Source organism: Jaculus jaculus, chromosome 14 (assembly GCF_020740685.1).
Source record: "Jaculus jaculus isolate mJacJac1 chromosome 14, mJacJac1.mat.Y.cur, whole genome shotgun sequence".
Classification (NCBI taxonomy): Eukaryota; Metazoa; Chordata; class Mammalia; order Rodentia; family Dipodidae; genus Jaculus; species Jaculus jaculus.
The window spans coordinates 81,710,371-81,736,768 of NC_059115.1; the positions used below are offsets into that span (position 1 = coordinate 81,710,371).

At 44.6% G+C, this 26,398-nt stretch overlaps 1 protein-coding gene across 1 annotated transcript in view; it reads right to left on the bottom strand.

Annotated features, from left to right (window-relative positions):
* The window catches only part of Rasgrf2 (Ras protein specific guanine nucleotide releasing factor 2), a 226,086-nt gene extending 204,164 nt beyond the window's left edge, over positions 1-21,922 (bottom strand). The window contains exon 1 of the mRNA XM_004651648.2: positions 21,635-21,922. Within this exon, the coding sequence (XP_004651705.1) occupies positions 21,635-21,922 (288 nt within the window). The remainder of the gene's footprint in view (positions 1-21,634) is intronic.
* Positions 21,923-26,398: the final 4,476 nt, after the last annotated feature.

The window sequence follows — 26,398 nt, forward strand, 5'->3', positions numbered from 1 at the left end:
TCCCTGCAGAAAGAGTTCTGCAGGCAATGAACTTGAATGCTGCGCTGCAGCTCAGCTCTGAACAAAAGAAACATGACGTGCACCACAAAAAGCAAGCCACACATGCCATTTTAAATTTGCTAGTAGTTATATGCAAAAAGGAGAGAGACAAGTAGAACTAACCTTAATAATATATTTTAGTTCAGCCAGCGTATCCAAAATCTAAATCCAAGTTTGCTGAGATCTCTTACATTATTTTATTTTATTTTATTTTATTTTATATTTTATTTTATTTTATTTTTAGACAGGGCCTCATGTAGCACATGAACTTGAACTCACTACATAGCAAAGGATGCCCTTGAACTTCTGATCACCCTGCCTGTACCATCTGTGTGCTGAGATCATAGCCACGCTCCATCTTGTCCTCTTGATGTAATGCTGGGGATAAAACCCAGCTTTTCCTGCAGGCCAGCAAGCCAACAACTCTACCAACTGAGCTACAATCCAGCGCTTCCGTTCTTGTCTCCTTCTTTACTCTACCGCAGTTCACACCAGCACGTCTCAGTGTGAACACACTCATCCAACTTTGGACCGCTCATGTTTTCAGTGTTCCAGGGCATCTGTGGCTACCCAGTGGCTATCACAGGAACAGGGCACAGCAAAAGCAGAGGCTGGTAAGTATTTTTAAGTAAAGAGCAAAATAATCAGTATTTTAGATAGGTGGCCCCAAAACAAAAACGAACGCCATGATACAGGTTCCTAAGAAGGACTGGTTGCCTGAGATGGCAAGGGCAGGGCAGTGGGCAGCTTTGCACCAGGCTCCCAGCTGGAGACACTCTTACCAAAAAGGATGACTGGCCCTGGCCCCTGGTGCAGGCAGCCCGCAGCCACCAGTCATCCTGGATCCCAGAGAGCCCGTGTCTCTTCCCCGAGAGCTGCAGTCGTCACAGCTTTGGCAGGTGGCCAGAAACTCAACAACTGTGGCTCCTGGATGGAGCCACACCTTTCTGTGCCCTGCAGCTGCCCAAGCAGGGACTGCCCGTAACGGGAGCTGACTGAAGGCAACAGCAAGCCACGGCCACTGGCCAGAGAAACATGCAGTGGGAGCACGGGGAGAACGAGCAAAAGGTGTGCCCAGGCCGGTATCTGAAACTCCAGGTACTACCCCACTGCCTCTCACCAGGGGCAGACCCTGCTCTGTGAGCAGTCCTAGCAAGGAAGGATCAACAACCAGAAACTTCAATGGTAAAGGCTTTGAGAAACCTCACCCTACAGAAACCGATCTCAGTAAGAGTCTATTGCTGAAGACACCACACGCTTCGGTTGCAGCAGGATGCAGAGAAAGCAGGCTGTCACTGCTTCTCCTGCAACAGGGACAGCCCTTAATAAGCTTCCAAAGGCATGGGGAGAGGATGCCTGCCCCTGTGCCAGCCCATCTTCTCTGTAGATGGGTGTTCAGAAGCAGGGACGAGACCATGGACTTCTTGTGTGGCCCCCAATACAGTGTATAATACTCAGTTAATGCCTAAGAGCTGCTTCATGAAAACACAAGGGAATGAAGTGCCTGGACTCTGATGAAGGTAGTAGGTTCATCTTATGGGCACACTAGACTTCCTAAAAGCCACCAGAGGTTAAAAAATACACATTCAGGGCTGGAGAGATGGCTTAGCGGCTAAGCGCCTGCCTGTGAAGCCTAAGGACTCCGGTTCGAGGCTTGGTTCCCCAGGTCCCATGTTAGCCAAATGCACAAGGGGGCGCACGCATCTGGAGTTCGTTTGCAGAGGCTGGAAGCCCTGGCGTTCCCATTCTCTCTCTCTCCCTCTCTCTGTCTTTCTCTCTGTGTCTGTCACTCTCAAATAAATAAATAAATAATTTTTAAAAAAATACACATTCAACCCTTCCTGAGCAGACAAGCTGCAATAATACCTGTTGTCTATCAATTCATAGTCAAGGAAGAATTCTGGGGAGATGGCTCCGTATAAGCCTAAGTGCCTGAGTCCAGATCCCAGAGCCCAAATAAAAAGTTGGAGGCTGTAATCCCCGCATGTCAAGGCAAGATGGAAAGTGAAGACAGAGAATCTTCTGGAAGTTCACAGGCCACTAGCCTGGTGAATGGGGAATGCAGCTGTGAACAATGAGAGATGCTGCCTCAAACACTGTAGAAGGCAAGGGTCGACATCCAAGCTGCCCTCTGACCCCCCATACGTATGCCACAGCAGGCACACACCTGCATACATGTACACACACACACACACACCTGCATACATGTACACACACACACACACACACACACACACACACACACACACACCCCTTGTTGAAACGTCAGCTTTAGAAAGCTCCCTTATTTCAAATTCACAGTGGTCTATGCATTTTAAATAGAAGTGGGAGGAGCGGAGAGAGTTCAGTAATGTTCTCTGGAGTTCTGTCTATGCTGAATGACCTTAAGGTCTCAAACCACATGGAAAGCTGTGACAGAGAGGCAGGCTCCGGATCCCACTTTCTAGGCGGAAAAGATCACAAGCCCAAGGAGGCAAGGCAGCTGTTACCAACATTAAAGACAGGAAAGAATGAGTAGTCTAACCCAGGAAGTTTTCATCGTTTGGTCTTTTGAACTAATAAAGGTAACACAATCAAATTTAAGGATGGGAACTGAAATTACCAATCCATCAGGTTTACCACTCTCTCACCACAATGGGGGATCATGAAGACATGACAATGCACTGTCAAATGAGCAAAACAGGGAGCCTAGTGGAGCCAGGGGAAGCGCCCTGAGGTTTACTGAGCAGCAGTCTTGTGCCCAAGACTACACGAGTCTGCTGAGAGAAGATAAACCAGGGTAAAGGGGGGGCGCTGCTAGTGACGTCTGCCACCTTTTCACGTTGGTATTTCAAGCAAACATGTGGAAAGACAGGCTTTGAAGTTTCTTCTTTTTCACATGATCATAATATCCCCCATTTTTAGATTTAATTCTTGAAAGGTCAAATTTCTTAACCTATGACACAATATAAATATATCCTCCTACCTGTATGCCATATCAAAAACATAGAGCAAGGATCTTTGAAACCACAAATAGCCAAGCTTCTCTTGTCACATTCCTTTGTTTTGAAGATGGAATAATAAATGCAGCAAGCCAAGCATGGTAGTGCACACCTTTAATCCAAGCATTTGGGAGGCAGAGGTAGGAGAATTGCTGTGAGTTTGAGACCAGCCTGAAACTACAGAGTGAGTTTCAAGTCAGCCTGGCCCACAGACCTTACCTCAAAATCAAAATAAATAAATAAAATGCCACAAAAGTTTGTAAAAAATTTTAGGAAAATAATTACTGAATTAATCAAAAGTACACAATGATTACCACATTACTTAAAATAGTGTTAGTAAAATGGTAGTTTTAGGTATTTCCTCATTCATCGTACATCTGAGTGAATTCACTGAAGGTAGCCCTGCATTTGAACTAGTCAGAACAAACATCACCAAAAGGCATTTGTAACCTAGTATCATGTCCAGAAATTACATTGCCATATTTGATCATACTTATTTCTGCATAATAATTAACACATGGGATGGAACTTTCATTCCAGGAATTTATGTTTCATGTTAGGTTTTCAGCCACCTACAGAACGGCCTTGAGGAGGACTGGGGAAGCGGCTCGGTGGCAGAGAGCGCTGGCCGAGCACAGAACGGCCCTGAGTCTGACCGCCAGCACTGCAAACAAACAAAACAAAAACCAAAAGAAGTGTCTTGAAATTCAAGTACAGTGTTTAAAGAAAATAATTTCCAATTGAGATAGAGAATTAACCTGAAAAGTAGGGCTCTTGTGAGGGTGGGGTGAAGCCTAAGCTTGAAAGAAAAAAAAAAATTCTGTCTCTGGCTTATAACTCCCAGTACCAGAGATTGGTTGCTACCCACATTGAGCTGTTGACCAGAGAGATCTACCAGGTCCCCAAATAAAGACAGCCTTCTGTCAAGGTACTTGATTACCTGCCTGAGGCAAAAGCTAAGACCCAATTGCTGAAGACACCATATGCTTCTGACACAGAGCACGGAGAGACCTGGCTGGAATTCAGAAGAAAGCCAGTCTGCAGACAGCTAGCCTGTCTAGTGCTAGAAAGCTCTACATGAGCTACTGGGGGAACATGGCCAACAGTCTGAACAACCAGAGGTCTAAACTACTCAGAAGCAAGCACCTTGTCACCGTGGACACCCCAGTACAATAGTGGCACACAGCCTTGGTGGTTAACCAATAGCTTTCTGATTGGATAAGAGATCCGCTGAGTATAAAGGAGCCATATCTGGAATTGGGAACCAGATCAGCATCCTATGGAGACAAAGATTATGCTCTCAGTGTCAAGCTCTCACTAGTCTTTGGTTAAAAGAGGGGTTACATACATCAGATTCTCCACAAATTAATAATGCTTATCCCATTTAAACTATGCTGACTTCACTCTCCACTGGAGAATCTGTTCTTTTTCAGAAGGTAGCCAGGCCAGAGGAGATTAAACTGCCCCTCGCACTCTAGCCAAGCCACAGCTGAATCCTCAGAGGAATGAGGAGACCAGCAAGAGTGCAGCTTCCATGCTGAACCTGATAATCAGCACCAGGGTGAAGGAGACAGACCCTGAGGATACTCAACACCTACCAAAGCAGAGATCCAGAGGCTCCTAAGAGCTCATCACTGAAGCAGACTTAAAACTCACCCACCACAGCTCAAGGAATTTTGTGGAAGAGGGGGAGGAAAGATTGTAAGAGTGAGAGACACCATGTCCAGAGGCATTCCCTCCCCATGCCCAAATAACTGACTGCTGCTCCCACAGTGCATAACTCCCAACCCCATGGGGAACACCTGCAACCCCACTGAGGAGTATCCCCAGCGGAATGGGTGCAGGGACGAGGGAAAAGAAGGTACCAACATATGATGTTAATAATAATAACAACAATAATTTTTTTAAGCTAGGGAATTAGAGAAACCCTTGTTGTGGTGATTGAAAGGCAGGCTCCACGGCTGCGTATGTAGCTCAGTGGCAGAGCACAAGTTTAGCATGCACAGGCTTTGAGTTTCACTCTTAGCACTGCAGTAAATAGGAAATAAGTAAACAAGAAACTCTCACTTTTCATTTCTTTCTTGACATTTTATTTATCTATTTTATTTATTTATTTGAGGCAGAGAGAAGGAGAGAGAGAGAAAAAAAAAGAGATAGAAAGAGAGTAAGAATGGGCAAGCCAGGGCCTCCAGTCACTGCACATGAACTCCAGACACATGTGCATCTGGCTTACATGGGACCTGGAGAATTGAACCTGGGTCCTTAGGCTTCGCAGGCATATGCCTTAACCGCTAAGCCATCTCTCAAGCCCTTCATTGCTGTCTTAATTCATCTGTTTACATGTGCCCACTTACTCACAAGTGCCTTCCTGTGATTCACTGAAGTATCACATACAACAGAAAAACAAAGCATTACAAACTGAAAACAACCAAGCATCCATCTATGAAGGAATGTGCATTAAGCGTCTGAAAGCAACACAGCCCAGTTATGAGCCCCTTTGCAAGTGTCTGTTTATAACACACATACACAGAGCAAAGTGTTTTGGAGGATGTTCTCCAACAATTCAGTGTACTTCCCCCAAGGGATGGAAATTCAGGAGATTTTAATTTTCTTCCGGTATACTCCTCTGTGATTTTCAAATTTTACACAATAAACACTATTTTTATAAATGAAAAGCTAATGCTTTAAAAATGCTCTCTTCAGATGGCACTCTATTCCAAACAGAAGAAAAATAAATGAGCCATGTACTGACATCATTTTCCCTTTTTGTACACATTGTCAACATTTTCAGTTAAAACAAATCACACTTTAAAAGCAAAAATATCAACATAGCTTTATTTTCTTTCTGAAAAAAAAAATTGCCCAGCAGTCTTACTTTAACACATTAAATATATTTACTGCTGCCAGAAGGGGCCAGAAGGGTCCAAAAGCCAGAAAGAATTTACATGGCAAAGATAACTCCCACACTGATCTACTCTTTAAACTAATACTTTATTTAGGTCCATAAAAGTCATCTTCCCACTGTTTTTTAACTTTTTATTGGCAACTGGCCAACATACAGTTGTCACATGATCATAATCCCCTCCAACCACTTTCCCCCTTCCTGCTATTTTTTAAATTTTGCTAAACTAAATATTTTCAATAAAAATGTGAAAGTTGGGCTTCATAAAGATGCGTGTGATGGAAGCAGATAAGCTACCTGCTATTCAAAGTGGATCAGAAAATGAGCAAAGCTAACATGCACAGGTACCAAACTGCCCCATTTCAAAACATGGAAAATGCAACTGTGAAGGATTAAAAGTGACAGTATTCACGCAAACCAGTCTTTACACAGCCCCCTTGTTCCTGGGGATTGTTGAGCCCTCATTGTGAGTAAAGCTGCTGAGCCTCAGGATGCACAGCTGGAGCACAGTGACCGAGGACACGGTGGAGAACGTGACCTGCCAACCCCGGGCACTCTGCAGCGTACCCCCACGCCAATGCTAAGAAGACACAAGACAGATGTGGAGTCGGACCAGCAAGCAGGAAAGGCGCCGTCCTCGACCCAAGCCCGCACGCTGCGGATGAACGTTCATGCCAGGCTTCTTGGAGGACTAGCGTGGCTGGGCTGTAAGAAGACACTGGCTAACCACTGCACTGCATAGCCGAGGGCTGGGGAGAGTGACAGAATGGGTGCATCAGGACATTTAGCCACTGCAATGAACTCCAGATGCATGCACCTCCTTGTGCACCTGGCTTTATGTGGGTCCTAGGGATTGAACCTGGGTCCTTAGGCTTCACAGGCAAGTGCTTTAACCACCAAGCTACCTCTCCAGCCCTCTTTTGGGCTTTTTTCTTTGTTTTTGGTTTTTTGAGGTAGGGTCTCACCCTGGCCCAGGCTGACCTGGAATTCACTATGTAGTCTCAGGGTGGCCTCGAACTCATGGTGATCCTCCTACCTCTGCTTCCCAAGGGCTGGGATTAAAGGCATGCACCACCACACCTAACTCTCTTTTGGGCTTTTTGAAGGGGTCAGATCAAACTGAGTTTTCCACTCAATCTGCAAATGGGCAAACAGTAGACTAACAAGAATAAAACAAGAAAGGAAAAAAAAAAAAAGACAGTCCTAGCTCCTACCTGAGGAGTCAGATGCAGCAAATGCACTTTAGGAATCTGAGTTTAGTAGCCAAAAGTTTGCCACATAGTGGAGCTTTGTTCTGAGTGAACCATTAAACCACTCTGAGCTTGGTATCTTTATTTTCAAAACAAACTGGATAGAGACATCTCAGGGTTGTAAAAGTTAAATGAAGTAATATTGGTAAAGCACTTGGCTTGGAATTAACATAAACTAGCATTAAATTAACCTTGGCTCTTAACAATATAGTATAATACAAACAAAGATACGAGAAAATTATTTAAAAGTTTAAAATACTCTGTGAGGAATAAATAAGAGTCATGTCTTGATACCCTCAAAAATACATCTAACCACTCATGACAAACACTCATAAAAATAATCTTATGTCTATAAAATGATATTTCTCTGTTGTCTTGTTCAAATATATAATGTTCAAAGGTTTTCCATCAGCTTCCTTATACTTCATCATTACTAAAGAAGAAGCAACAGGTAAGTTTCAGGAAGAAATCAAAGGGGCTCGAGAGATCGTTCCGCGGTGAAAGGTGCTTGTCTGCAAAGCCTGAGCGCAGACTCACTGCCCCAGTAACTACCGTGAAGGCAGAGGCACAAAGCAGCACATGGATCTGGAGTTCGTTTGCAGGGACAAGAGGCTCTAGCATGCCCATTTCTCTTTGTCTCTCTCCCTCCCTCCTTATCCTTCCTTTCCATCTCTCTCCTTGTCCTTATAAGTAAACTTTTAAAAATTAAAGAAGAGATAACTTCTGCACAGTTTCACAAGGAATTTCACACATGTGGCCCACCATCCAAACTGACTGCTAAGCAGTAATGGCCAAGCGGCGTCTTACAGACACATGCACACACTCAATGCACATACCCTAGGAACAATTTAAAAAGTTGAAACAATAGAAAAAGACTTATGCACCAGGCATGGTGGCACATGCCTTTAATCACAGCACTTGAGAGGCAAAGGTAAGAGTTTTGTCATGAGTTCAAGGCCACCCTGAGACTACCTAGCGAATTCCAGGTCAACTTAGGCTAGAGTGAGACCCTGCCTCAAAAAAAAAAAAAAGAGATGTATGCATTCTAAAATGTCACTGAACTAACAAGACGGCCAGCACCTATCGGAACAGATATTGCAGAGAGGCAAAGTGAAGCAGAGAAGCGGTAAATCTGAGGATCTGGGAAGCTTCCTCGCGCCAGGCATTTGTCAATGTCTAAATCCTCTCTGGAGAAAACCATTATTATGCAACACCTCCAATTGCTGCTACTGTTCATACACAATGTTCAACATTCAATCAAAATTACAAGGCAGGGCTGGAGAGATGGCTGGAAGGTTAAAGACGCTTGCTTCAAATTACAAGGCACAGAGGCCAGGGTTAGTTTGCTTCTGAGCTCTTCTCAAAACTGACCCACAGAGACCCTGCACCTCGAGCTGAAATTGCGATGTTAATATGGATCAAGTCAGACTCAATTACAAAGAAGGCAGGAGGGGCAAATCTCGCTTGTCAAATGGAAATTGTACTTTCAGTTCTGGCCCAAGAGGCATCTCAGGTCAGCGTTTTAAACTTTTTTTTAAAATTTTTTTATTTATTTATTTGAGAGCAACAGACACAGAGAGAAAGACAGAGAGAGGGAGAGAGAGAGAATGGGCGCACCAGGGCTTCCAGCCTCTGCAAACGAACTCCAGATGCGTGCGCCCCCTTGTGCATCTGGCTAACGTGGGACCTGGGGAACCGAGCCTCAAACCGTGGTTCTTAGGCTTCACAGGCGAGCGCTTAACCGCTAAGCCATCTCTCCAGCCCAGGTCAGCGTTTTAAAAAGCAGCATGCCGGTAGTGGCAGCGGTGTGGGTACATTCTAGTTGGGTCTTCTGAGATCTGTCTAATATCTCACCATCATTTGATCCATCAGGGCAGCAATTTCTATGCAGAGCAACTCCACACACAGACACGATCCTCGGCCCCATTCATTTCTCAGGCAAACAAACACCACCAAGAGACAGATACATAACTTGTGCAACCTTAAAGTTAAGAACTTCTGTTTCCCTAATAACATCATTGAGACAGTAGAAATGCACGATTCAGAAGATGTTCTCCATACACATCACTGACAAAGAGCTGACATCTTCATATATGCTAAGGTAAACAGATGCAATTCTTATATTCAACCATTTTGAGGTATAGAAATGGAAAGTCATATAGTTTAACTTGAGACAAAAATTCTACAAATCAGCTCAACAAAAACCAGGTAAAAACTGAGCAAGCAGTTCAACCCAGAGAATAGCCAAATGGTCAGCAAATAAGACGTTTGGCTCCATTATTTATTGACTTTGGAAGTGTTTGAGATATTGTGTTTATATATGTCCCAAACTGTCCTCCAATCTGTAGCAATCCTCCACCTCAGATGTGGTTGTTTGAATGTGAACATATGCCCCCCCATATTCTGCAATTTATTTTTATTTTTAATATGTTATTTATTTGAGAGAGAAAGAGAGAATGAATAGGCATGCCAGGGCCTCTAACCACCACAAATGAACTCCAGATGGATGTGCCACCTTGTGCATCTGGTTTATGTGGGTTCTGGGGAATCAAACCTGGGTCCTCAGGCTTCACAGGCAAGTGCCTTTAGTCACTAATCTCTCTCTCCAGCCCCTGAGCCCTATTTTTGATTAAGCAGGCAACTAGTCTCCAGCAGAGCTGTTGGAGGAGGTGACCCTGAGGGCAGATCTTTTAGTCCCGCCCTAAGCTGTGTAAATTGCAGCTGGGGCTCTGGCTGCTTGAGCTCGCTGGCTGTGGGTGGTGTCTCTGGGCTATGGATCTGCGGAAGGGAGCCAGCTTCTTCCGCCATGATGGAACTTCCCCCGGATTCTGTGAGCCTGAAGTAAACACTTTCCTTTCATGAGCTGCTTCTGGGCAAGTGATGGTCCCAACAACAGGAAAGACACTCTACGTCAGCCTTCAAGAATGTGGGGATTACAAGTGTGAGCCACCATGTCCAGCTTCGTCACCACTGCCAGGGAGATGAACGTGGAAAATAAGTTGGGGTACTGCTACACGCTAACCATTAAACAGACTGGCAATGGCTAGGGTCACTGGAGGGTCCTAGAGGGCGACTGGAATACTTAGGCACTCCTTCAGAAAGCATAAATATGTAGCTATCTGGACAAACAACGGAGCACTAATGTTGCAGCTCAGTATATGTATGCCCTATGAGCCAAACATTTCATCCCTACAAATAGCTACCTTTAAGAAATGCACACATGGAAGCCGGGTGTGGTGGTGCATGCCTTTAATCCCAGCACTCAGGAGGCAGAGGTAGGAGGATTGCTGTAAATTCAAGACCACCCTGAAACTACATAGTGAATTCCAGGTAAGCCTGACCTAGACAGACTGAGACCCTACCTCAGAAAAAAAAAAAAAAGATGAAAAAAAAATAAAAATAAATGCACACATGGATGCACCTCAAAGTCCTGCATATGAATTGTCATAGTATTTTTCATATTTTTCATATATTATTTCACATTTTTCATAATAGCTCCAACCTGAAAACAACCCCAATGTCAATCAACAACAGAATGCATAAAGAAATTATATTCTCACCAGGTGTGGTGTCGCACACCCGGCCCTGGGGAGACAGAGGTAGGAGGATTCTTGTGAGTTCAAGGCCACCCTCACACTCCAGAGTGAATCCCAGGTAGCCTGTGTTAGAGTGAGACCCTACCTCGGGGAAAAAAAAAACATATATATATATATATATATATATATATATATATATATATATATATATATATATACACACACATACATACACACATATATATATATTATACACACACACACACACATATATTCTCATGCAGTGGAATGCAAAGAAAGGAAAAGGACATCCAACAATATGGATGAATGAATCTCTCAACATGAATCTCTCAAACCGGATGCTGAGGGACAGAAAACTTGCCGCATGAGCCTATGTTTAAAAACCACAAAACCATGCAATAGCAACCAGGAAGGATGTGGCTGCCAGGCTGGAGTAATGAAGGACGGCTATGAGGAGGGCTGGTCATGTCAGTTGCTCGATCTGAGTCCTGAGCAGAAAATATTGATGCACTTGGGGCTAGAAAGAAGGCTCGGTGGTTAAAGGCACTTGCTTGCAAAGCTGGCTACCCTGGGTTTCATTCCCCAGTACTCATTTCTGGAGTTTGTTTGCACTGGTAAGAGGCCCTGGCATATGCATACTTTCTCACTTTCCTTCTTTTTCTTTCTGTCTTCTTTTTTCCTTTCTTTCTTTCCTTCTTCCTTCCTTTCTCTCATTCGTTTGCTTGCTTTCTTTCTCTTGTTCTTTCTTTCTCTCTCTTTCTCTCAAATAAATAAAACTATATGTTATTTTTATTTGGGGGTGTTTTTCAAGATAGGGTCTCACTCTAGCCCTGGCTGACCCAGAACTCACTATGTGTAGTCCCATGCTGGCCTCAAACTCACAATGATCCTCCTGCTTCTGCCTACCAAGTGCTAGATTTAAAGGCATGCACCATCACACCATACATAGAATTTCTGTAAAAGTATGCCTTTGGTTAAAATTCATCCAGTTGGAATACGTGGTTATGCATTTTTCTGTGTGTGCTGCACTTTGAAATATAAGTTTGTTTTAAACTAATTGTTAAAAGAATGATAACTTCTTATAAGGATTAAGTATTAACCTGGGCAGTACAGGAGACAGCCAAAGCCTGGAGGAAAGAACATGCACTATTACAGAAATCCTGGTGATCACGTGAGCGTATACAAGTGCTCCTGAAATAAGACAGTGGGGCTGATCTTGATGAATAATATGAGTTTGCTGAAAATAATGTGAACTGGCTTGATGAATGCTCTCCGTGGACCAGTCATGGTGCCGGCCGCACCTGCCGCATTTTCCATGAGCCTCACTGGCACAGCCCTGCTGCCTGGACCCCCAGACTGCTGAGAGACTCAGGATTCTGTCTGACCCCCAAGTATGGACACGATAATCAGGTTCAGAGAAAAGGGAGCCTGAGGACAGCCAGTGGGCAAAAGAGGCTGTTGTGAAAACTGAAGTGTAGAAGAGGCAGCAGCCAGGCTTAGAGGCTCCAGCCCAAGCTCCTGGCACTTTGAGGCAGAGACGGGAGGATCTCCACACGCTCAGAGGCTACACAGTGCCTTCCAGGCCGAGCCACAGTGTGAGACCCTGTTTCAAAAAGAAAAACTTTTAAAAAGCAAGAAAAAAGGCTACAGTATAGGTGATACAATTAAGGGGTATGGTGATCTGACATGAGGTGAAGCACAAACTGTGGGAGACAGAAGCAGCAAGGGACCAACAAGGCACCGGCTCGCCGACAGATGGACGGTCAGAATACTCAAGCCGAGAACACGGGCCCTGATGAGGACAGAGGACGCCTCGGCCTGTCGTGGCCGCACAGTCTTCCCGCTGAGCCCCACGCTGCTGTGACCATGCCTCGGGACAACCTGAGCTCACGTCTCTCCCTTGCAACCAGAAGCGTCTCCAGCAATCAGTCCTGACAGAAACATTAACCTTAGGAAAGACTGGCAGTTCCAAACAAGGCGAACTACACACTAGACTAATGTCTTAACATTAAATAATATTGACTAAATGTTGGCTGATGACTTTGAGAGGCAGGTGAGACACTGACTGAAAGACGATGCCTGATCTCTGGAAACCTGCCAAGAACTGAGGGCAAGAAGCCGGGCAGCCACAGTGGACAGAGCGCTCAGGCTTTGTTCCAAGGTGGCTGTAAAACTGGACGAACTTGGTCAACAGACTTCAACGAAGAAAAGATCCCAGATGAGAAAATAACCAGTACTTTAAACACTCCCTTGGGTAGAGTTAATCATGGAAATACCTTCATACAATGACCATGAGGAAACAACTGACTTCAAACTTCCTTTTCTTGGGGATTTAACATGCTGGAATTTATTTAAAAGCTATCTCCATTACTTTTATTTCTTCATAACAACTGTCTTCAGTTTTTCTGTTATTACAGCATCAAAAAAAGATGACTACCATTATAATAATACACATTAAAACAAAAGCACATTACAAGCACTTTCCAAGACAGTTCTTTTCAAAGCTTTGAGTAGTGTGTACTGTATACTTTAACCCCAAACAACAGCTACACCAGAGGGAAAAGTTTTCTATATAAAAGTGAAATGATATAATGTCTGAGACTGACTTTAAAATAAGCTATCCAATAAAAAGAGAGAAACTGATATAAGAAAGTAAAAGGCAGTTGAAGATGTTCAAGCTGTACGATGCATTCCATGGGGTAGAGAGTATTCCTCACGGATTCTAATGATGAAAACAAAAGAAAATAAAAGAATTGTATTAGAAAGGAAGTAACAAAAATGCCAGTGACACATACTATTTGCCATGTACCTGGCTCTGTGCTGAGTTCGGGCTGGTTTATCACCCATGAACCCCACAACAGTAAATGAGATGGCTCCCATCACCTGGTGCTGAAAACCTAGTCAAAAGCCTATGGCAGGGGAGGTCATAAGCCCTAGGGAAGTAACGCCTGCTGTTGTCTGGCTAAATGCACATATTATGTTCACCAACTTGCCTTAGAAGCACTTTTCTTAATGTTTATCTTAATGCCACTCATCTTTGGTTAGAGAAACTTCTCTTTTAGATAGTGGTAACCACTTGGTTGACTCAAAGTGCTGAGAAGTGACAGTGAAATATTCAACATTGAAATATCTCTATCACACCTTCCAAGGCTCAGGGTCCATTGCTAAAGAGTTGGCAAAAAAATGTAGGAGCCAAAGGAAGGGTAGGATTGCTTGCAATGCACTGTTCCAGACACAAAATGGCCTGGATATCCATGACCTTTCAGCCTGACACTACCTACACAAGACCCTCATAAGTAGAGGAAAAGAAGATGGCATCAAAACAAAAAAGAGATAGAGAGGGGGAAGAATATGATGGAGGGTGGATTTGTGAGTGGGAAAGTGGGGGTGAGGAGAGAATTATCATGGTTTATTGTCTATAATTATGGAAGCAGTCAATAAAAGTTAAAAAATAAAAAAACAGAACAAAAATTATTTATTATTTCTATTTGTGAAATTGTCACACATATATGTTTTATTTTTATTTTATTCTCCCCAAATAACCTCTCTTATTTCCCTCCCATTGACATTGTTCTGCCCTATTAATCCTTTTCTTCCTTCCTTCTTCTTCCCTTTAAAATCTTATCTTCTTTTCACATCTTTCAAAAAAACACACTGATTTAAATTAGGGTTGCTACATGGTAATGGGTGGAAGGTCATTTAATGTGAAGTGGGAAACTTACCAAGAGGCAATTTCTTAACACCCTGGGCATCATGAAGCTCAGAGAAATAGCTTAAGATCATACATCTTAAAGTAGCAGAGTCAAGAATAAAATCTACACAGTAACTCCTGAACTGAACCTTAGCCAATCCCGCCACCTCACCTGGAAACTTATGTTCACATAAGTTGAAAAGAAAGTGAATTCAAGAACTGGAGAGATGGCTTAGCAGTTAAGGCCCTTGCTCGCAAAGCCTGACGGACTGAGTTTGATTCCTCAGGACCCACATCAAGCCAGATGCACAAATTGGCACATGCAACTGGGGTTCATTTGTAGCAGCAACAGGCCCTGGCACACCTGCATTCTCTCCCTTTTTCCCTCTTTCTCTTCCATCCTTTCTTTCTCTCTTTCTCTCTTCTCATACCAACAAAAGCCTCTAGCTTTTAAATAGTCCCTACGTTAGAAAAGAGAACCTGTCCCACTGTTTATTTTAGTCACACAAATGGCATGGTATGATAGGTAGAGTTCAGGAAATGAATCAGGCATTGTCCAAATTAATCAGCCTTAACAATATAAAACATTACAGGAACCTGAAAATCATACAAAGCACCAGCGACCAGAATCCCTCATGTCTCTGCTGCTCAGGTCATCACAGCGTCAGGAGAGTCACATTGTAAGCATGGTCTACTATTAAAATGAGATCACAAAAGGCTTGGCACATTTGAAGTATAGCTTGTTTTACATCCTTCACTTATCTTCTCAGATAGTACAAGAATTATTCTTCTTGTAAACTTATTCTGATGGTGTAAACTGTCCTTGCATAGACCGCTCCAGCTTTCTATGTTATTTCTTTCATCATCCATTCAAAGACAAAACAAACTACTTAATATTTTAATAAATATGTGTCAATGAAAGTTTGGAAATTTTTATGCCTTTTACTTAAAAGTGTATTTGGGGGCATTTTACAGTAATTGTGAGGAAATCTAATAAAAATGATTAACTCCATTTTCCTTAACTCATATTTTTTCAGGCACTAGTGAAAAACAAAATAACATGAATGCCTGCATCTCTTGCTATACAGACTCATGTCAATGCCTTCAGCAAAATAATGAGAAAATAAGTTAGTTTTTAAAATAAATATACATGCAATCATATTTTAATTCTTTGGGCAAAAATGGTAATGTATATTCTTTGGTAAAACCAATTTATGAATTTTAATCTCTTTTTTAAATTTTCTTAACTTATTTTTATTTATTTTGGTGGGGAGGGAGAGAGAGAGAAAGAAGCAGAGGGAATGGGCGCGTCAGGAAATTCAAACATTGTAAACAAACTCCAGATGCATGTGCCACCTTGTGCATCTGGCATACATGGGTCTTGGGGAACTGAACCTGGGTCCTTTGACTTTGCAGGCAAATGCCTTAACCACTAAGCCATCTCTCCAGCCCCGAATTTTAATCTCTTCATCAGCTAAAATTTAGAAGTTACACCAGTGAAAATGTAATGAAGAGCCAAATATCATAAAATAGTCTAAGATTTCACACAGTGCTATATTCCTATGTAGCATTCTTTCTGCTTCCATTTAAATATTAACAATGACTTTGCTATACAGTTCAACATGACCTAAAGACAGAGGCCATTCTGAAAAATTAATCCTTAAGCGATTTGTCACTATGTGAACACCAGAGTATACCCACATAGTCACAGATGTCCTGGAGCACTGCACACCAAGGCTCTACAGATAGCCCGTCACTGATGACATCTCACTATGGGACGTTAACTTACAGTCTTTAGTTAAGGTAACTCTGAGAAGAACTTTTACTGTGATTAATGTAACTGGCTCATCACACAGCACACATGCTTAGACCCAGAGAACAAAGCCAATCAAGCTAAAAGCACATTATGTCTGTCCTCCCCCTCCTTTTTCTTTGAGACAAGATTACGCTGTAGCCACAGCTGCCCTTAAACTAACAGCAATCCTCCTGCCTCGGTCTGGGATTACAAGGGTGAGCCTCTGCACCCAACTTTCTTTAAAGAAAAAAAAAAGATTTATTTTCATTTATTTATTTGAGACAGAGAGAGGGGAAGAGGAGAGGGATGGAGAGAGAGAGAGAATGGGAGGGCCAGGGCCTATAGCCACTGTGAATAAACTCCAGACGCATGCACCACCATGGGCCTCTGGCTTATGTGGGACCTGGAGAATCAAAGCTGGGCCCTTAGGCTTCGCAGGCAAGTGCCTTAACAACTAAGCCATGTCTCCAGCCCCCTACACCCAACTTTGTAACTCACATCTTGAAATTCCAGTGATACAAATGAAAATCTGTGAGTCTCCCAAGACATACAAGTGTATAAAAAGTCATTAATGTTCAACAGTTGAAGGAAACAAACATACCAAATACCATTCTTAAAGGATAAATGAATAGACATAAAATTACAAAGCTGCTTAAAGTTGGGATTTAAGACTTGAAAGAATCCATGTTTTCAGTCTGATTTATCACAAAACAACTTCAAAGACCAACTTTTTCTATTTGACAACATTTAGACTACATTGACAATAACATGCATATTTAAGCAGTATGGGTCAAAAAGAACAAAATCAACTTTAAACTATTATGTACATTTGACTGGAAGCAACACAGTGATTGTTCTAACAAACTAGTAAGGTCTGCTTGCTCAAACCAGAAGCACTTGGCTCCCACACACGCTTTGGTTCTTATCACCCAATGCAAAGAAAGAGCCACTCATCATCACCCTAGAAACACTTCCCATCTTTCAGTGGTGACCTGGCTGCCACTGAACAAAATCTACAGCGATGCTGCTCACAAGAGAAATGTATTTTTATGTACATCCATCACGTCAAAGATGGATTTTCCCATGTTGAATCCTTAGGAATAAGCATGAAATTCTTTTCTTCACGTAGCCTTGGAGGCATAATCACAGTGGCCAGGCAGGAAATCTCTGCTTCCCAGACCAGGTTGTCAGACAGTTTGTAAGATCGAGTAAAATACCTTTATCACACCTTCCCTTGATTTGTGTTGAGTAAGCAAAGACTGAAAAGACAGCGAAGGGTTAGATATGATATCTCCAATAAATAACATGAACTAGAGTGCCAGCCCACTACCCACCATCTCTACCCATCACAAATAGCTCAGAGCTGGCATGCCATTCTGCCTAATTCAACAAAATGACTTAAACTCTTTCCTGAGCTCAAGTTACCAAAGCTGAAATGTCTTTGTAGTAATAAAGCGACAGGTAAATTTCATAACCAGTAATCCCTTTAAGACTGAAGGAAAGTGTCCAGCCTGGCACAAAGCGGGCAGGTGTCTACAGCCCGTCTTGCCAGCAGAGCTAAGGCAGCTCCTCCTGCCCTCCACCAAACAAGAGAACAGGACGCCTGAAATCACCACCAGCAGCAGAAGACAGATCATTTTGTTGCTATACATCTTTATTGCTAACAGGCAAGGCACATCCAGCTACTTAAGTAGCGCAGACTAAGTGAGATGTGTACTTGGAACCTAAGTGGAAATATTTATGAAAGTCCTCCACTGCAGCAAAGGAATGGCATGTAAAATTGTTTGAAAATCAACCCAACCTAGTTTTTCTCGGGACATTCACTGCGCTGTAGCTTTATCTCTCAAGACTCCACAGTAGTCATTTAGCAAGTTTTTATAATATAAGAATGAACAAAATAGTGGTTCACACATCACACCCACAACTCAACTTCCATCTCATCCAAGTTTTTAAATTCTTGAAGCTTGATGGACTTAACTGCCGCTTCCTTTGCAAGGGCTCTTCAACATAGTTCTCCCATCCGCCCTGAACCTTACTCACCTACCTAGAACCCACTGAGCCTGTGTTGGCATAGATAAAAATGGAAGTAATGATGATTAAGAGGAGTCCCCCCCTTAAACAAGACACTGAGGGGTGCTACTTACGAAAGGTAAGTTTCCTTTTCCCATAAACCCCAGCTGGGCTGGTTGAGCTTTCATTTTCCATAAACTGGCTTACGTAGGAAGAAGTGTCACCCAGACACAGTTTTGAAAAAGGAACCATTCTTTGGGAGACCATTGTCTCCCCAAATCACTTAAAATATTGTTAAGTGAGCCTGGCATGGTGGCACATGCCTTTAATCTCAGCACTTGGAAGGCAGAGGTAGGAGGATCACTGTGAGTTCAAGGCCACCCTGAGACTACATAGTGAATTCTAGGTCAGCCTGGACTAGAGTAAAACCCAGTCTCAAAAAAAAAAAAAAAAAGTTTTAAAGTGAATTCACTCTGATTTATTACTATTCCAAAAGAAATCTCCACTGTGGGGATGCTGATAAGAAAACCTCGCATCCCCAAGAACATAGCAGAGTGAAACTGGGGACACCAGGAAGTACGTGGAGCAGGCCAATACTCCTTCAACTTAGCATTTTTGGAAATGAAAAAAAAAATCTTCTTCACTGTTTATGTACAGTTTCAGAGGGTGGCCTAGAAAATAAGCCTTTTCTTTCACCAATGCACATACTTTGAAATACTATTTAGATGGAACAAACCAAAGGGCCTTTTCTTCTTATGGCTTCACTACAAGCACGATTAAGTAGAAGGGCAAACTTAGGCCAGAGGGAGAACTTAACCACAGCTTTGCAGAATGATCAGAGGCAGCGTCTAGCAAGAAGTACACCCCTGCTGGAACTACGGACGACACTGGCATCTGTCCACTTCCCACAGGAATGACACCGTCTCTGCCTCAGTCAACAGCGTCACTCTAGGTTGTGGGCTACTGACCCCGTTTCCTCACAGTGTCCATTTCAACCCCCTGCTTGTCCTTAGCAGCTCAGAGGCAGTAGTTAGTACAGACACGTGTCATCTTTAAATCCTGTGAAGTTGCTGTCCACAACCTTGACACCACAAAAACACTTACACCATCTGTTGTAACCTTAGAAACGGACGCTGACAATATCAAAAGGGGACATAACTGGAAAGAAACCAATGGCACAAGCCATAGATTTTAAGATACACTGTTTCTCCTTCAGCTTTATTTCCATGTGTCTCTTCTTAATGCTCCAAACACACCCAAGGCACACAGTGCCCAAGAGAAGCTATTCGTTTGCTCTCCGAACCCAGGTCACCAAGACATGTCTAACATATGACAAAATTCAAGGGTTCGCACAAGCCCAACTTCTAGTTCATTCTGGAATGCTTGTGTCTCTGCAACTCAGTTTTCACTATAAACCACACAGGTTCTAGTTTCTAACCTCTCAACCATGCAGAAGATGCCCAAGAAATACTCATAACGTGCATGATTACATCTAAGCAAGATGACCCCTTTAGGACTTCCACTAGAGAGTGGCAAGAACGTCTAACTGGGGATTGTATTTCTTTATTCCAGTCTGGCTTAAAGAAAGCAGTCCCAAATCTTTCCCAAGCAGAAATGGTAAGTTACATGGACAATATCAGGTTGGACAGCTGTGTGAGTTTTAACGGGAATAACTCCCCAAATTCAGCTCCAAAGTACTCAAAAGGCCACCTGAGTAGTAAGTACAAAGACAACAGACAACTGGAATTTAAATTAGTGACGTTTATTCAGACTACTCTGTTCTATCTTAAACTTAATAATGCTTAAAAACCTACTGGTTCTGGATCCCGTGGGGCTGGGAAAACATGTCTCTCAAGAAACAAATACACACACACACACACACACACACACACACAGAGAGAGAGAGAGAGAGAGAGAGAAAGAGAGAGAGAGAGAGGGAGTATTCTCAGACTCTTCTCCCAAATTACATTCTAAAATGAATAACTTAAAATCCATGCCTCTAATCTGGACATGGTGGTGCACACATTTAATCCCAGCACTCAGGAGACAGAGGTAGGAGGATTGATGTGAGTTAAAGGCCACCCTGAGACTATATAGTGAATTTCAGATCAGCCTGAGCTACAGTGAGACCCTACCTCGAAATTCCCCCCCCCCAAAAAAATTATGCTTCTATTTCTAGTATCTATACCTGACAAATGGTAAATTAGCTTTTCAAACCACTCTGCAAATAGCTTCAGAAGCCAAAGGGCATCTTTTCAATTTCAAATTTATGAGTGTTATAACATGTTTAGTCAGTTATCAGTTGAGGAAGGAGGAAGTTACTGATTTATAATTAAACCAAAGTGAAAACGTTTCTGATTGCGACGTTTCTGGTTGTAACTCCTGCTAGTTTTACAGGTTGTTTTATGGTCTAAGAGGCTGAGTATCTTAGGCATCATCGCACTGCTGATGTCTCCCACATCCTCTGTGGCTGCAGCAGATGCAGTCTGATCTAACTGGCACAGAAAATTTAGCTGTGAAATGTCTCTTCTGCAACAGCAAAGACAATTTGTCCTTTTTTTTTTCCCCTCCTTCTTCCAAGATTGGGCTCTAGAGAGAAGTAAAGACACTTCAGAGAATAAAACCAGTCTTCATAAGCTTTAATAAGCAAATGGCTTTTAAAAATGTTTCTTACGTGCGGGGATGGGGAGTGAGAGGTGACTAAACCTACTGCCTCCCCATACCAAGAGCATACAGCAACACTAATAAAACTGTGACCCTGAACCACAAGGTCACACCCATTTTCAAAGCATTCAGTTAAAAGCACAGAACATCCTTTTTTTTAAGTGCCCGTGGTTTTAAACGTAGCAAGAACGTGGGGACCAAGTATGAACCCTGAGAATGAATATACATCAGAATGTGTATGAATATACATTCATAACTGACTCCAGCTAGCCAAGTGTTCTCTAGGGAACGTGCCCAAACCACAAAGACTGGCACAATGACCAACAGGAGTGCCCAGTACCCAGCGCGCCCGTGGGTCTTGGGAGATGGGCTGGCACCCAGCGCAGCCAGCGGTGAGTGGTCTGCAGGTAACGAAATGTACCCGCGCCCGCCGAGTCAATGGGAGACCGAACTTTTCCAAAGGAGTTAGTTCGGTCTTGCCAGTGTACATCCACCCAACAGGTGTCAACACACGTCGCCGCACAAAATCTTTCCGCACGGGTCTCAGAGAAGCACCGGGTTGATGGGCACAGAAACTGAAACGACCTCTAGGAGGATTGTGGAAGGAAAAAGAAGAAGTAGCTCCGATGTGTCCCTGATCCCTGGCGGTGGGGTGGGAGACGGGGACGCGCGCTTGGACCTCGGGTCAGGCCCCGCACCCCGGCCCCGGCCCCGGCCCCGAGTCAGGGCGGGCGGGCGGCCGTACCTGCTTGTCCAGCGCGTCGCGGGCTCCGCCGGCTCCGGGGCCGGCGCGGGGCGGCGCGGGCGAGCGCTCGCAGCTGCAGCCCTCCAGGAGGTACATGCCGGCCGGGCGGCCGCTCTGCTCGCCCTCGAAGTAGAAGAGCACATTCTGGTAGAGCGCGAACCACTTCTCGTGCCAGCGGCTCGCCTCGGCCGCCTTCTTGCTCAGGAAGCCGCGCTTGGTGCCCTCCTTGCGCGCCAGGAAGGCCAGGTGCAGGGCGTGGCCCTCGTTGTAGCGCACGCTCTTCTGCATGGCGCGGGCGCGGGCTCGGGCTCGGCCGGCCACCCGCCGCGCTCAGCCCCGCCGCGGGGCCATCGCCGCCCGTCTCCGCCCAGGCCGGACCGCGCCCTCCCGGGCCCCCCGCGCCCCGCGCCCAGCGCGTCCCCCCCGGGGGCCCGGACCGCCGCCGCCGCGCGCGAAGTTGCGGGCGCCGAGCTCCGCAGGACGGGCTGCGCTGCGCTGGGCGGCGCGGCTGCCCACGACTGTCCCCGGGCCACGCGCTGCCTCCGAGACAGAAGGTAAAGCGTCACGTGGGAGATCAGCTGTAATCGGCTTGCAGACCGATTTAAAGGGCAAAGTCGGCGCGGCTGGCGCAGCAGGCTCTCCCCACCCCAGCGCCCTTGCCTCGCTGGCCTGGACCCCCCCGCCCCGCCGCCAGGCGACACAGAAGGCCAGGAGGTGCAGGCGGGGTAGCGAAAGCACACGGCCGAAACACCCACACGCACACACGCGAAAATAGACACACACACACGCACGGAGGCACGCACAGACCCATGCACAAACACAAGCCCTGCACAGCGGGCATGCTCGTAGGGAAATGCATGCGTACACAGAATGGGCACCCACAGGCAAATACACACGTGGGCACTCACAACACGTATTGACACGGACATCCACTCACAAGTACAGTCAGGAGTGACAGTCTGATGCTCACATACACACACACGCAGTTCACATACACACACAGAATGGTATATGCCCTTCTTAAAAAGGCACACCCACAAACTCATGCGTCCTTCCCTGGGCGGCTGCACACATGCACACACTGACTTCCCTACTTACATGCGCTGCACTGGACGTAGGCACGAGGTTACAGGTAGGTATACACATTCACACACACAAACAACACCCAAATTTACACCCATACATAAACACACATACACAACAGTACTTTCCGTCATCCACAGACTCACACAAGTAAGGAATCATAATAGACACATGAGTTAGATGCAAACGCATGTGCCCCCAAACACGCACCCTCACGCACAAGCACCTACAGACATCAAATAGACAAATACACGTTCACTCAGGTCCCCACATGTTTCACAGGCCTGGTGGATGAGCTCACACTCACAAGTATACTATGTTCAGGAGCTGCAGGTGGGGTCACAAGCTCGCTTTGCATAAACCACACGTTGGCTTTTCTGCTTGCACCTGCTCCGTGGGGTTTCAAAGTGGGTGAGAGCCACCAAGTGTTCCCAGAAGTCAGCAGATGCGCCAGTTTCTTTTGGATACCTGTTACTTCATGGGATCAAGATAAAAGAAACCAAATTTGAGTGTGGAGTATTTAATCGGGAAACAGTAACCGTATGTGGAGACTTTCCAGGCACACAGGACGTTTCCCAGAGGCCAGGCTTGTCACAAGATCAGCAGAATCCCTACAATTCATTTGATTAACAAATTCACAGCCCAGCTACAGAACCAAGACACTCTTCTCAAGTGAAATCTATGTGGAAAAGCAACGATGCGCCAGCAGCTTGGAGAGAAAGCTAGTGAAATCCCACAGAGAGACAACATGGGATTTTGCTGCACATTTTATTTTCTTATTCCCTGTGGTCACTTACTAACATGGCTTTCAAAAGAAAGCATGTATTTTTAAAAGCAAAAAACAAGCTTTTCAGGTCAGGGAGTGGGTGACAATGCGCCTGTCTTGTCCCGCCAGCTGCATGCGTGTTCACAAATTGGTCGCCGCAGGGTTCTGCCTGCTCTTGCAAAGGCTGTCTTCAGTGGCGGCATATGTTACCTCTGCCTCACTGCGCGGCTGAATGGCCTTCGCATTTTACTGTCAAGAAACACTTTCACTATTAAAAACTGTGTATTAGGAAAATTGCCATTTTGAAAGGACTGGGTGAGAACCCAGGTCGCTCTCTTTGCATATTTTTACATATCTAAAGGGCGGTGCTGTGCAGAGGTGGGCTTAGCCCAGCCCCGAGCTTCACTGTTCTTACGAGGAGAGGACAGTAAGTTTCTGTGCACAGGACTCCAGAATCAAGGGAGAGAGCGAGTGACTGGCTCGCCTTCCCCATGGTCCACGCGCAGGCGCTCTTTGAACTGGAAGGCAGTGGACAGCTCTGTCGTCAGGGCATTTGCATTCAAGCAGAAAGCATGAAGGGTGAAAATCACAATGGAAACAGTTTTGTAATGAGTACTCAGGCTTTCCAACCCACTTGAGTTTTTTCCCTCAGATGCGGGAAACTCCCGCAATCAGCAGTGTCACCAACATCAAAGCTAACTCAAGTATCCCGTATGCCTGTGAGAATGTCCTTATCATTCGAGCTGCCAGAAGCGTTTGTTTCCACCCTTGTCTGCTGCTACTGTCCACTGTGTGAGTGCCATGGCCCTCGAATGCCCATAGTAAAGCGGTTTCCTCCAGGGTTTGGCCAGAACCGGTCACTGATCACGAGGCTGTAGCCCCAGCACAAGTCAGGCTTCAGACTTGCAGATCCTCAACACCCTACTGAGGCAACCATGAGGCTGTGTGCCCAGCCCGTCTGGAGGAGGAGCTCGTGGCCTGGAGCACCTGGGACGTATTTCTGATGCACCAGCACCCCGGAGGTAAGGCTGGTATGCAGTAAGAACATAAGCAATATGTAAATATTTTCCAAATTGAACCTAGGCAATACATAAATATTTTCTAAGTTAATTTAAGATTTGTTCATTGAGTTGTTGAACAGAGTGCCAACGTTTTCCAAGGTACATCAGTCTGCAAGAATTTAAGGGAGGAGGGGACTGGTGTGACGGCTCAGCAGTTAAAGGCACTTGCTTACAAAGCTTTCTGGCCTAGGTTTGATTCTCTAATACCCACATAAAGCCAGATGCACAAAGTGGTGCAAACTTCTGGAATTCCTTTGCAGTGGGCAAAAGGCCCTGCTACACCCATCACCTAATCTCTTTCTCTTTCTCTCTCTCTCTCTCTCCCACTCTCTCTCTCAAATAAAAATAAAATATTTTTAATTTTTTTAAATTTTTATCTATTTATTTGAAAGAGAGAGACAGAGTGAGAGAGAGAGAGAGAGGAAGAGAGAGGGAGTTGGCATACCAGGGCATCCAGCCACTGAAAATGAACTCTCCAGATGGATGCGCCACCTTCTGCATCTGGCTTACGTGGGTCCTGGGGAACCGAACCTGAGTCCTTTGGCTTTGCAGGCAAGTGCCTTAAATACTAAGCCATCTCCCCAGCCCTAAATAAAATATTTTTAAAAGAATTTGAGAGATGAAAACAACGTGGAATGTATGGGTCACCTCGGTAAACTGTATGCAGTGATTCTGTGATGGGCTCTGTGGCCATAGCTTGTGCATCCACAGACATGTGGTGCCCTTCCCAAAACACAAAGGGCCAGAAGGTTATGGAAATGAGGATGTTTTGCCCAGCTGATCAAGCAGGCTGGCAGAGGGGCTTTGTTCCAAGTGGGTGGGAACAGGCTCTTCAGTGAATTCAGTCTTTTGCCCTCTTACATTTCATGGATTCTTTCCTGAGAGAGTCAGTTTAAAGGCATTTTTTTAAGGCCTACAAACCATTTCTTACTGGTTATTGTGAAAGCATTCTCTTTTTGCTTTCCTAGGCAAGCTAGGAGGAGAAAACAATGCATTGAGCTGCATATGTGAAAACCCTAATTACTACTCCCAGGAAGAGATATAATTCATGAAACTTACAAATACATGAAGAAGAATGGGGGAAAGAGGAGCAGAATAGAAAGAAGGAAAATGAGGGAGGGGGCAGGAGGTGGGAATCCGAGAGAAGAGAAAGGAGGAAAATGAGGAAGAGGAGCAGGAGGTGGGAATCGAGAGAAGAGAAAGGAGGTGGTAGTGATAGAGAAGAAGGAAGAAAGTCAGGGAAGGAGGCCTTCATGGCGAAGGAGAAAGCAGGAGACCGAGCAAGGGAGGGGGAGTAGAAATGTAAGAAGAAGGGAGAGAGAGACGAGAAATTGTATGTGAGTTGCTCAAAGTTTTTAAATTGGAATGGAGACTATTAAACCTAACCTACAGCTTTCCCCAATCCCATACTCAATCCTCATCTTTTAGGCTCTGAAGTCTTTCCCTCTTTCCTTAGATGCTGTTTTGTCTGTAGAAATTTGGATAGACTGCAGAGGTGTCTGCACTGTAGTTTCTGGATGAGTATTGTGTTGCAGGGGTAAAGAGAAACTTCTGGTATCTCTCAAGGTTCATTGGATTAAAGTTACAAAGACAAATAAATGGAGAAAACACACTTAATAGATGGATGTAGACAATTGCGTGCTGTAATGAATTAAAAATGATTCAAAGGTTTACCCCCTTTTCTGTGGGCAGGGAGAATGGGAAGTGTTGAGAAGTCTAGAGGACTAGGGACGAGCCCCAGGACAGACAGTATCTTTAAAGGGAAGTCTGCCCAGGGATGGTGGCATCGCCCAGAGACAAGAAGGAGACTTTAGGGTGGAGAGGAAACTACCACGAAAAAGATGTTGCAAGTTC